This window comes from Neodiprion lecontei, chromosome 6, assembly GCF_021901455.1.
Source record: "Neodiprion lecontei isolate iyNeoLeco1 chromosome 6, iyNeoLeco1.1, whole genome shotgun sequence".
NCBI lineage: Eukaryota > Metazoa > Arthropoda > Insecta > Hymenoptera > Diprionidae > Neodiprion > Neodiprion lecontei.
In genome coordinates this window covers 30319045-30332413 of record NC_060265.1, presented here as the reverse complement: position 1 = coordinate 30332413, position 13369 = coordinate 30319045, and the positions used below count along the sequence as shown (strand labels likewise).

The following is a 13369-nucleotide window of genomic DNA, read 5'->3' as shown; positions in this document are numbered from 1 at the left end:
ATCGGTTGAAGCAGGTATAACAATCGTCAAGTTTTTCACTCAGAATCGTGTACCATCATCTTTCCTCGGCGCAGATACGAGTATAGAGGTTAAATATGCAGCGGGTGCAGTCTACGTCTGGAACACGGAGAGAGGCGCGTGTACTTCCGCCCTTACGTCAGAGTACCTTATAGCCGGCGTTGCTGCACGGTTGAATATAGAAGCAGGGATATGCATAGATTCTCGTGTGCAGATTCACTACGTTATACTTGATGGCATACGCGGGTTCTAGGCGTATATAACACCGCGTTATAGTGTGTTGTAAGCGCTCCAGTGGATGTAGCCAGGGTTATATGGGAGACCTTTGAAACCGACGAGGGTGGTTTTACCCTCATCATGAATTCTCTCTGCGCCGAGTTTTGTTCAGCGTTCTTTTTTTTTCGCTATTTCTCTCCCTCCTTGCCACCCTACGCTTACATCTCGTTCCCTTTTTTTTTTTTTTTCACTTTTTCCCTTTCTGCTTTTCTTTTTCCTCCGTTCTCTTTCTCTACCTCCCGTCCCTGCACTCTCTTCAACGCACAGGTGATACGTATACATTATATATATACGTGTACACGTCTCTTCCGTTCACACAGAGTGATGTGGATTTAGTAGAGTCTGTGTATAACCACTCAGCGTTCTTCAGCCGCGTGCGTAGATAGAAATAGAGGAATTAGTAACTACCCAGCTAGACACCCGGCATAATATTGACTGGGATCTCGCTCGTTAATTATACGTATACAACAAGTACAGCTATTTGGATAATACAATATACGTAAGGATGATGCTGAGAATTTCTAGTGAGTACGATTTACTCTCCTAGTTTACGAAAACGATTATTTCTTTTTATTATCGTTTCGTTTCTTTCGTATTTTACTTAATCATTTTTTGTTTTTTTTTTCAGATTTTACTTTCTCTCTTTTCAAGCATATTCCTCCATCATTTTCTTACCTAAATATATGTATTATTATTGTGTCTACCCACTAACATATTTTATTCTGTATGTATTGTCACATAGTGTGTATAGTATGTACATGTAATTAGGCATTGAGCCCATACTGTGTGTATAACTGTATGGAAATTTGTGTATACTGTGAACGTTTCGTCCAAGTATATTTATATAGTATCGTATTTTATACATCGTTGATTGACTTTTCATTACTATCGTTTTCTTCTTTTTCTCTCCGTCTCTCTCTCTCTGTCTCTCTGTGTATGTACATAGGTATACATAATACATATCGTACGTCTTTCCACATTACGTAGTATTTTGATTTCGTTTTCAATTCGAATTTTCTGTCTCCTTCGTCTTTTCCACCTCTGTGTGATATGCTCTTGAAAATAATTGGTACATAAAATTTATTTTTTTCTCCACAATTATAAAATTTAAATAACACTTTTTCGTCCAATATTCTATATAGTATGAAATAATAATTATCATAGTTGCAATTTATAATATTAACACGCTTCTGCGCACTATATATAATCGCATAACGTACACCGTATACATTATATCGGGCCAGCGATGAATTCAGGGGTGTAGACGTGACCCAGAGTCAGTCCTACCTCGGTACGATATACATCTACGATGCGTATGAAGAACTGGAATAACGTAATAGAAATGATAAGAAATTTTGACACAAATACTTAACATATATTATTAATAGGCACGAAGATCGCAGGTAGGTGACTCGGCTAATCTTTACGTGCGCATCGCACGCACGGTATCATCCACCCGCGCAATTTCGGGCTGAATAATAACTTGAGAATTTCCAAGATAGAGTATAACATCGAGTACACGTAGATGTATCGCACGTAATGCACGTATACCTGCGGTGGGTACGTACACTGTACAAGACGGTGGTCGGGGTCGTCTTCGCTCTTGAATTTATCGCATTTCGCGCGCGTCTGTGTGTGTGTTTGTACGCGTGTAGTCGGGTATGTACACCCGGGCATGCGTGTACCGGGAATCCCCGGCACTTTGTCTTATATACTTACGGGCCGGCGTACATACCCATAATACACGCTTTGCCTATAACCGAACCAAACGAAACCAGCCTCCCTCGCAAGCGTCACGCAACGCCGATGCCCGACGCGACGCCGCTTCACTCGAGGAGAAAACAAAGGGAGGGAAAGGGATTCACCGGCGATGTCTTCGTTTAACGAAACTTTCGTGCCGTAAGATGCGCGATTTGAAAGCAGGGATCGAGGGGGGGGGGATAAAAAATTGACGAGAGATGAAAAGAAGGGCGATGAAGGGGGGGGGGGGGGGGGGGGGCGAAAGCGTCTGGCTTTGGCGTTTGGCGAGCCGGCGAGTCATCCGAGGTTTTACCAACCGACCTACTCGGAATATCAGCTAAGAGGTAGTTGTTCCCCTGCTTACAGCAAACTCAAAGCCGCTCACTTTCGACGAAGTTTATAATCAAAGCAGCCCCACAAACTGCACCGTCTACTGCGGAGGCCTCACAAACGGTCTCACCGAAGAACTCATGCAGAAAACCTTTTCGCCCTTCGGCTCCATACAGGAGATACGCGTCTTCAAGGATAAGGGATACGCGTTTGTCAGGTGAGTGGAATAACATTGTGAATATAATAATATTTCAACATGCGTACGTTGTGTTACCTTGATTTTTCATACATTCATCCCTCGTCGTTCGGTATGTGAAAAGAATTTATCGCGTAATAACGTCGGCGATTGACGGAATGAGGAAGGGAACCGCGTAAGCGAACGGCGTAAATCTCTGTAGGGGTTGTAGATCGTAACTGATTCTGCGTACGTCTGCCCTTAATCTTTCGAGATGAATCGGCCATCGCGGTGCATTTATTGGTCGATTCCGTACTTAGTTTCGGTGTAGCTTGATACGCGATATCGTATAACTCCAGGGATACCTTCCGGCTCGGTTCCTCGAGGATTCACGTGCTGGATCACGATCTGCACGGACTATCAATTTGCACCGCGATCCCCACGACCACCAACGCAAGCCGGACACACGCGACCGCCGCCGCAAAGCGGAGGCACGAGCCTAGAAGCGATCACCACGATTTACGGTCCGTATGTGCCCATGCATGCTCTTACCGCCCCCCCCCCCCCCCCCCCCCCCCCTCACACCGACGAGTTAACCAAAGTCCCAAAGTCTCGAGAGTCTTGGCTTCGTTCTTTCTCCTTGGCTCTACGGGGGTCGATTCGTTTGCTATTTTTACACCACGGATCGCACAATTTTTCAGGGGCTGGAAACTCTCGGAACGAAATATGTGACGGATGTGGCGGATGTCTTTGTAAGCATTCGATTCGTCGAAACGGTTATTTTCCAAAAATTCCATGCCGTATCTTCCAAAAGCAGCTAATTTTTCATACCAACCGAGTGCCAAACATTACAGGTAAGATCACGTGTTTTCAAAATTCCAAAACGAGAATCAATTCGTCTCAAGGGGTTCGTCGACGCGATTCTTTTTTCGCCGTGACTAACCCGAAAGACACGCGCCGCGAGCATTCGATATACGAACATATACGTATGTCTGTCACGGAATATGCTCGCCATTAGCAAATTACACAGTGACCTATTCAGAAACGTGCGGTATAATAGGTATGTGCATGGTCTAATCGCAAAGTAGACGTTTGAAATTCGAGTTTTATCGATCGGCGGGAATGTTGTTGATTGTATGGATAAATTGCCGGTGGCGTTTTGTTTTTCTTTTTTCTTCTTTTCTCACTTTCTCATTTTCAACGCGGCCGGGTAGACTGAAAGCCCTGATAACGCGGTAAAGTTGATAATTCAATTACGAGTAAGGGTTCGCTTTTATTTAATTCTACGTAACATCCCCCGCTCGCGAATCGATCGACGCGTGTGTGCACGCCGGGGTTTTTTACCGCGTGAAAGTCGCGTTTGAGCCAATTCACCGACACACGCGCGGCACGCGCGTCTGCTTCAACGTAGACGAGGGCTTACGATGATTTATTAAAATTCGAATACGGTATTTGATTACGTCGATTTCAACCTCTTCAATTCTCGCGTTGTTAGAACCGCAGCAGCTACTCGATGTTGTTCGATTCGCAATTGGGCCTGAACCTCGTACTTCTGATTAAACGCCGCGGTTCATTTCTGATCGAAAATAATATCCCGATCCCCCGCGTTATTTCACCACTCTGTGATCATTCCACCAAATATCAAGCAGGTGAAATTCCATCGTTGATTGCCACTCGGTCATTCATGTATAACCGGTTGAAATTCTGCCATTGACTATCGAGCCTGTTTAATTAGTAACCGAGTGAAATTAAATGTCTATAATTACGTGTTAAATTTTCTACCCGCACAATATTCGGGTTCGGTTAGTGCTCCGCTTCGTAATTTCCGCATTCGATCAAATCTACAGAGCATCAATTACCCGCGCCAATTTTTCTCGAGTGAAGTAAAAATCGCAGAGGCGCGTAACCGCAGACAGCAAACGTCGTCGTTCGCTCTCCTCCCCTAGCGATGATCGTTTCGTCGATTGAACGTTGACGTTTGCAACAGATTCGAACACCCGGATCAATTTCCTCGGGAGTGATTCGCCCCGGTACAAGGAAAGGCAAGTGAGAAGGGTGAAAAAGAAAAGGTTAAAGAAGAAAAGAACTCGGGAGAGCGCCTCGGCCGAAGTAACTCCGAGCTTTTTCCGTTCTATATGAATGTCAATTTCCCTCCACTCTCGGCCCATTTCCGCGTACAAAGAAATGGCTCGCGCTCGGCTGCCCAGAATAATTACCGTTCGTCGTACAAACGTCGCTTATATGCACTGCAAATCGACGTACAATTTCCCCCTTTCGGATGCCAAGAGTTTCACCTGCGATTCGTCGGCTTTTAATTCCCCGCCTCAACCCCGATGCGGAAAAGTTGAATAAAACCGCCCCCGCGCACAGAGAACAAACAAACAACCCCCAACAAACCCTCGCAGCCCGGACACAAAAGTCCGGGTATCCGTCAGACCTGCGGCGACTTTGAAGCGGCCGGGATCCTTTTTCGCGCCCCCGGCAAGAACTCGCGCGCCTTATTTTCCGACTCTTTCAAACTTTTTCGCACATCGCCCCCGTCCGTGTCCCGTCCAACCCGTGATTTTCAAACGAATTGAGCGATTTTTTTTTACCTCCCTTCACCCCCCTTCACCCCCCCCCCCCCCCCCCCCCTCTCCCTCCGGAGTTCCCGCGAATCATGCACGTATCCTTCCACCGAGCGAAACTCAGTCTTCCAGGTTCATTTGAATTTTTAATCAACGAATTAGCCAGTCACCCTCGGCTCGCCGAATGCCGGCATCCGTGGGTAGGTACACCACCGCTCAATTTGCAGACCGCGAAATTTCCCGACCCCGCGACTCGCCCTTTACTCTCGAACTTCACCCGCTATTTTTCGCGAACCGTCGTCGGGCAGCCGGCATAGTTTTAATTAGCGAACGCTAATATTCGCGTATTCAACGACTAGCCGAGTCAACGGCCGCCGGCGGCTCGATCTTACAGCCTCGATGCAACGCTCCGTTTCGGGATCGATAGTCATTCAACGTTTCGATATCGCCAGACATTTATTGCCCAGAAGTTATTACGTAAAAGGTACGCGATTTTTTGGTCGAATGGAAAACGTTTTCCTTTCATTCGACGTAAGAATATAATGTAAAGAGGCACGCGCGCTGTACGAGAGAAAAGGCGACTCACGCGGAGTTACCTCGCCTTTATACGCGTGTATACACTGCAGACGTTCGGTTATATGAAAACGGCATCGGAAAATCTCATAAGAAACGATTCGAACTTTGGCGATGGAAATTGGCGGACGCCATCCTCTTCCTCTCTTTTGCCTGGGTATATCTTGACGCGGCTCCGGCTACAGAGCACGAAGGCAGGAAAAGCAGGCGGAGTGAAAAACGCCACCTCTGATCCCTTCGGATATACATATTTCGATATACGACGCCCGGCAGATAGCAATTCATAATGCCGCACGGTAGCCGGGCGACGCGTCTGTTCGTATCCCGTTTTCCCCGGGGACGGGGGTGAGCTTTTCCCTCCAGCCATTACATCCTTACCCCGTTTTTCCCCATTTGCCATTTTACGTCCCGCACAGCGGCGGGAAAAAGAGAGAGAAAGATAGAGAAAAGAAGTCGATCTCTTACGCAACGAACCCTTAACTCAACCATCTGCAGGGTTGAACCTTCCTAGCCCCCGCGATAATAGAAACATTTTATTAACTCTTAACTCTCGGAGAGCACAAGCGTGTGCAGTCCAGATTACTTGTATAATGCCCCGTTAAAAACGGGGCCCGCCTATCGGACGGCTCTTTTTTTTTTACGCGCTCCCCTCACCCTCCAATCCGTCGACACGTTACGGTTTTCGGCACAACCGTCTAGCCGCTGAGTCACGTACGCATTATAGAAATCTCGGATAAGATAAGAATCGCGGGGATGATAAAAAGCCGCGGTTTCTACTTGGGCACGTACATACCTATGCATGTATGTGTATATACATACATTGTATATCGCGTACATTACACCGAACCGAGAATAATTACCCGTAACGCACTTCACCCTGCAGTGGGGTGCACGGGTATCGTAACTGGAATCGATTCTCCGCTCGTTCTCGATACTGCAGAAAATATATTACTTGGCAAATACACCGTACGACGAGGGATGTCGTGATTGATGTGAGTCTGGTAAGTTTTAGAATCGATAAATACAATTCATTCCCCGCCTCCCGCAGGTTCTCCACGAAAGAATCGGCGACGCACGCCATAGTCGCGGTCCACAACACCGACATAAACGGACAGACGGTGAAGTGCAGCTGGGGAAAGGAGAGCGGAGATCCGAACAACGCCCAGCAAACCGGACAGGTGAGAACGGAGCGGTAATTTTATTTTCCACGGGATGCCGGGGGTCGAGGTGGGGGGTGGAGGGTGGTCGTTTCGCCGCCAGCCTCCTTCCTCCTCCTCTTCCACCCGCAATTATCCAGGAGTTACCGTGATTGCGAACGTTTCAACGTTTCAACGTCCTCTCACTTCTCTCTCTTCTCTTCTCTTCCCTTCACCCCGCAGACGCTCACCTCAGCGACCTACCCCTACTACGCGGCGGCGGCGGCAGCCGCTGCGGCCGCAGCTGGAGTCGCGGGGGTGGCGGGGGTCGGAAGTGGAATCGGCGGTGCCGGACAGCTCGGCTACTGGTATCCACCCCAGTCGTATCCGACAACCGCGACACAGATGCAGGCCGCAGGTGGATTCCTCCAGGGGATGCAGGGTTACACCTACGGACAGTTCGCGGGGTACCAACAGGCCCAATACATGGGGTGAGCGAAACACGTGATACTACCCGCTATATCTGATCACTTTTCGAGTAGGGCAAATATAGCGGTGAACGAACGAACCGTCATGTCAAAATCACCGTGGGTATACATTGGAAATGTCCTTAGGAAGAGTGAATTGGATTTTCGATGGTCGCTCCCCTAAAATTGGTTCGAAATGATTTTAAAAAAATTTTACGTATGTTTTTTTTTCCTCCTCCATATTTACCCACACTTAGCAAGCGTTACTTTTTCTTGTAATTTTTAGGGGTAGGTAAATATGGAAGAAAAAAAAATGCAACATTTCGTTAAATTATTTCGAACCAATTTGAGGGGTGCGATGATCGAAATTCGATTTCACTGCCCTTAAGAACATATCTAGTATACACACACACACACACCTATAGATTACGTACTTTGACTTCGACAATTTGTTCATTCGCTGGTATTCAATTGTTATACACCGGGATTGTCGTACTTTCGTATCCAAAGACGCCTCGTCCTTGGTTTTTACCCTTTTTCTTCCTCCCGCAGGATGGGGATGGGTGTTCATGCGGCGGGAACGGCCGCTGGTTGGGGCCAGGGACTTCCCGGAGGCCCCCAGCTTCCCCCGCACCACGCAACCACCGTGTCGGCGCCCCCCGGCGTCCAGGCGGCAGCACCACCCCCGCCCCCGCCCGCCCAGATGATGGCCTACCCCATGCAACAGTTCCAGGTCGGTTTCTACCCCGTATAAGTAATTCCCTGAATTCGACGGCTGCGAGGCACAGACTGTATATTTTTCAGTCGAATAATTTCGTACTTGGTGTTGTTATTTTTTTTTTTTTGTTCACCCACCTTGACTGGGATGCCTTGAGAAAAAAATCAGTCTGGGTCTCGGAGTATCGGCTCGTCGAGTTAGGAACGTGTTTGTTTTTTATATACGTTTGATAACTGTCTTGTAATTCGCACGCTTTTGTCTATAAATTTTTCACTCACTATTTAATTATTTCCGATATTATCATACGTTTGGAAATCCGTACATTACTGAAGGAAAAAAAGACTCTGTTGATTATGGATTTGGACAAAAATTTCTCTCCGTGCACCGTGGAATTTTCAGCATGATTCTTATTGCAATGGAATTTTGTTCACCATATTATGAAATATCTGGGTTTTTGTTTTTTATAATGTAACGAGTGTCCGGATTGAATCTATTTCACCTTAAAAGCCGCCATGTATTCGAAATATTTTCAACCTTTAATCGGAATCCGGTAAATACAAATATGACGACGTCCTGATCTTTTGTTTACGACAGTACCTCAGAATTTGTGAGAATGGTAAGGGATAGTAAAAGAAAAGGTCCCTGTAGTAGGGAATAAAAAAAATTTATCTCTGACATAAATTACAATTATATACGAGGTCTTCAAGGTTCGTAATAAAGTGAAGCCGGACACTCGAGACCTATCCGCATGTGTATCTGATGTCCGTACTATGCAAATATACATTAACTTTAACGCGCATGTTTGTGTGTTTATATTATTGAGTAATTATGGTGGTATGGTTTCGTTGCTGGTTCAATAGTGAAAATTATTTTATTTGGGTTCGCGATTTCTGAAAAACTTGTATCCTATATTCATGCAAATTCCAAACGATACGGAAAGGGTTGTCCGGGGTTTCAGACCGATAAATTACAGTGCAGGCTGCAATAAGCAAAGTCGAAAGTTTCGCGCGTGAGAATGCTCAGGTAAATAAAATACCCCTGCATCAGAGGAGCGTGATGGTTATAGAGTGTTCTCGTGACGAGTGGGGCAATTTCGATTAAGTGCCTATTGGAATCTGCGCAGGGTCGGCTCAGCTAGAGGGGGTCGCGTATTCGATACACTAACTAACCACCCGGAAAGAGTTACGCGAAGCTTGATAGAAAAAGAATTGCAGCACCGTACCGATCTCCCTGTCAAATTCTATCTCGACAATTCGAATAGCCTATAAACTTTATCGAGCAAGCATCGGGCTTTGAAACGTTCCATCAGACTTTGGCGCTTTGCGCGTATTTAGAATATTGCACGAAGTACGCAAAATTTTTTATACCTCACTTGTAATGTACATTAGGTATATACGTATCTTGTTAGTTGTGTCATGTGCCGATTTGCATCAATATTATACGGTTTGTTCTTTGCTCGTGTTTGTTAATTCCAAATGGCAAACTTCTCGAATCCCCGTTTTGTTTCTTTGATGGTAAATGGGGAATGGTATCGGAGTAGCGAGCTTTGGTAAATGATAGTTGCACATACGTGGGCACGCGTGTAAATTAGATGAATACTAAATGATTTAAATTCGAGATCGGACACCATACTTAATCAGCGTTTGTGTGTTCAAATGGTAAAGTGTGTTCTTGGTTGCGGTCCAGCTAGCGGATGAGGACTGGCTGGCGCCTAGTCTTCTAGTGTGATGGTAAACACGCACTCGCCAGCGACACCACTGCTACGTCACTTCCGGTTTGAGCCCCTCCCCCTCCCCAGCAATAGGTACGCCCAACAACGACGACGCCGAAGAAGAAGAAGAAGAAGAAGAAGAAGGAAAAGAATGAGAAGGAGAAGGAGAAGAAAAAGAAGAAGGAAAATGACGAGCCGGCGAAGGAGACCGACGCCGATCACACCGAGGAACCATCCCTCCGCCAAGGCCCGTCTCTTCGCGACTTCCGTTGACGCTGACCCGAGAACGGCTTCCGGATGCGGGTCGAACGGAGCCGCGTTCCATTGCTGCCAGGCTGGCTGGCTGGCTACTGACACACCAAACTATGCCAACGGACATACCCGTGACTCTTTTAAAACGGAGCAAAGACGCAGCGTTGTTTCTGATGACATTATTGCACACTCTGCTTTCGCTCTTGTCATTATTATCACTATTATTGTGATCATTATCATTATTATTATTATCACTATCATCATCATCATCATCATCATCATCATCATCATCATCATTATTATTATTATTATTACTATTATCGTTCTCATTCGACTATCATCGTCGTCATGCTGTGTCGTATTGTACCACTATTATCATTATCATTATTATTATTATTGTTATTGTTATTGTTATTATTATTACCATTGTCATATTACGTGCGCTAGTTTATCGGTAACTGCAGACAATGAGTGCATGATTTGACGTGGCGTAGGGGTGCGGTGCTGCCGTTTTATTTAACGAGATACGCATCTTGCCAGTTTCGTATAATGTAGAATCTGAACTTGTGGTAATAACCACGTTGTAGCGCAATTTCAAGAGACCGGCGTGTTGAATGACCACTTGCCTGTAGTTTTTTAGGAGAAAAGAGAAAATTGAAGGGAAGGAAAGCGTTTTATCTTTGGTAAAAAAAGAAAAACGTTGAATACCATGATTCGTCATATTCTCTTTTACCGTTCGAGTTGAATCTGACGTGTTGAAGTAGTTTCGTCTTTATCCAGGCACGTAATTGTAATTTGTTTCGCAAAATTCAAGACGGGATTTATAAACTCAAATATAGGAAATAAAATAAAATTATTGCAAAGGAAACAAAAACTTGGAACGAGTCGCGGAATCTTAACCTAACGAATGAGTCTTTGAATACGGGGTCGATACGAACTGCAGCAATTCTCTCCTCGCGAAACGTTTGGGACGAAAAATGCTAATTTTTTTCAACTCACGGCTCTCGTGCAAAATCGCCGTTTCTTTTTTTTTTTTTTTTTAATTATTGTAACGATTAATCGACCGTTACGTGTCAATACGTGCCTCGAACTTGAATGTGAACTAAAATCGTAGCTCCGATCGCTGGTCAACACCCGAAATTGCGAATTGAAAACTGAACGTCGCGCAGGCATCGCACCCCTGAATCGCCTGTGTGCAATAGTTAAAAGACACGCGTAAAATATGTATAAATTATATAATAGAAAAAATTACGTGTATTGAAAGCCGATATAGTTAGGTGGTTATAGTTAGTTGGTTAACTGGTTAGTCAGTTGGTTGGCCGGTTGGTTAGTTGGTTTGTTAGGTAGTTAGTTGGGTAGTTAGTTACTTACCTTAGCTATAGACGGGTAGTTAGTTAGTTAGTTAGTTAGTTAGTTAGTTATGTATCATATAAATATACAACCATCAGTGCGCAGAGAAATTCAAAGGCGAGGAAAGTGCAATTAAAAATGGAAATATATTTCCTACATAGCGCAGTATACTGAGAATTTGAATTATGCCTACATCTCGCCGAGTCGTCACCAGAAACTATTGTAGTATTAGGTTCTACGCTCGTTGACTCTTTTTTTGCTTCAACATTTGTATTTTTACCGAACCTAGTGGAAATTCAAATACGCAATGACATTTTTTTTTTTTTTTTGATTACAAAACACATTTAAACTTTTATTCGCCAATCGTGGTGAATCGGTGCAAAGAAAACAAGTGAAATACATCAGTCAATCAATCGATCAATCTATTGCACCGATTATTTTTACAATGATTCAAACGTTTCTCGCTGGATGTATGAATATAGGATAAATGATCAACATTAACGCAATCTGGCGTCACGACGTAGCGTGAAGTTGTTTTTTTCCTTTTTTTTTCTTCCTTTTACGGCGTCGAAAACGACAACGACGTATCTCGAAAAATGGTCGCGTTTGAATTTCCCCGCTCTCTTTCTCTCTCGCGATCACCATTACGGAGAGGTGAAGAAGGGAAAGAAAAAAAATAAGAAAAAAAGACCCAAAAAATTACACAAAATAAAAGCAAAAAAGGAAAAAAAAATTTAAAAAAAAAAAAAAAAAAAGAACGTTGAATCACGAGGAATTCAATATTGCACAGTGTCGCCCATGCGCGACTATATACATATATATATATATATAAAAATATATATATATATATGATGATGATGAAAGAAGGAAGAGACAATTCTATATACAATACATATACGTATAGGTATATATTATATATATGCACACCGCACGAATTAGATTAGGAAAAATAAAGTAAGAGGGGAAAAAACATTTAATGAAAAGAAAAAAAATATTATATGCATAAATATGAGTATAAATATAAATAATAAGTTATAAATAATGATCGCAAATTATACATATATTATACTATATACATATATGTCCGCTGAGCGGAAGTATAATATTGTGGAAACGAAACGCGGTATACTAGGAGGGCTATGAATATAATATATCTACGATCTACACACAATATACATACATATGCACTACAATACATTTGGAAATGAGTGAAATTGATTTGTGTAGTAAGGATCGCGATTTAGGCGGCGAATCGCCGCGGATCATGTATATTTGAAACGATACGAAATATCAAAATATTCATCCAAAGAACACAAACGAATCCAGAAATAAGTTCGAAAATCAAAACTAAATACGATGGGTAGTTATGCTGAAGTAGGTGAAATGAAAGGAGCCCAGCTTTGTATTATTTTCATGCTTGTAATAAGTTTCTTTAATTCTGTATAAGCTCAACACCACCCGTTCCCACGTGTTATACCTACAACCTAGAGAGACGATTACATACCTACACACAGTATCAAAACGCAACGATCAAAGGGCCGAAGCGAACCGCGATATGCGAGACGAGCGATTATTGGTGGGAGCGAAATAATACGGAAGAATTCGTTGGCCTGAAAATGAGAAATACAATTCTTTTAATGGAATTGAATTTTTTTATTACAAGGGAAAATCATAATAATAAGAATAACAACAGCAACAACAACAACAACAACAACAACAAAAACAGGAATAATAATAATAATAATGATGATGATGATGATGTTGATGATAAAGATAAAGATAAAGATAAAGATAAAGATAGAGATAAAGATAAAGATAAAGATAAAGATAAAGATAACGATATCGATAACGATAATATTAATAATAGTGATGATAAAAAAATAACCCAACAATAAAAATAGACAATTCAACGAAAAGTTGACTCTGTATATATAGGTATATACACATAATGCATTTAACGAATGAATAAATTACCGCTTCTAACGCATATATTCGTGTGAAATATATCGTTTTTGGATAATTTTTGAATCGCGCGTCTCGCTTTTACCCGCGGGGA

The 13369-nt window shown here is 43.4% G+C and overlaps 1 protein-coding gene across 7 annotated transcripts in view; it reads left to right on the top strand.

Annotated features, from left to right (window-relative positions):
• The window catches only part of LOC107224420 (nucleolysin TIAR), a 310510-nt gene extending 298462 nt beyond the window's left edge, over positions 1 to 12048 (top strand). For 6 of the 7 annotated variants that reach the window (XM_046744107.1, XM_046744102.1, XM_046744106.1 and 3 more), the window contains 5 exons: positions 2401 to 2581; positions 6728 to 6857; positions 7059 to 7306; positions 7835 to 8015; positions 9687 to 12048. In XM_046744107.1, coding sequence (XP_046600063.1) covers positions 2401 to 2581; positions 6728 to 6857; positions 7059 to 7306; positions 7835 to 8015; positions 9687 to 9728 — 782 coding nt within the window. In that variant the 3' untranslated portion in view covers positions 9729 to 12048. Of the gene's footprint in view, positions 1 to 2400; positions 2582 to 6727; positions 6858 to 7058; positions 7307 to 7834; positions 8016 to 9664 lie in introns of all 7 variants that reach the window. The other variant, XM_046744103.1, reaches the window with a different exon arrangement.
• The last annotated feature ends 1321 nt before the right edge of the window (positions 12049 to 13369 follow it).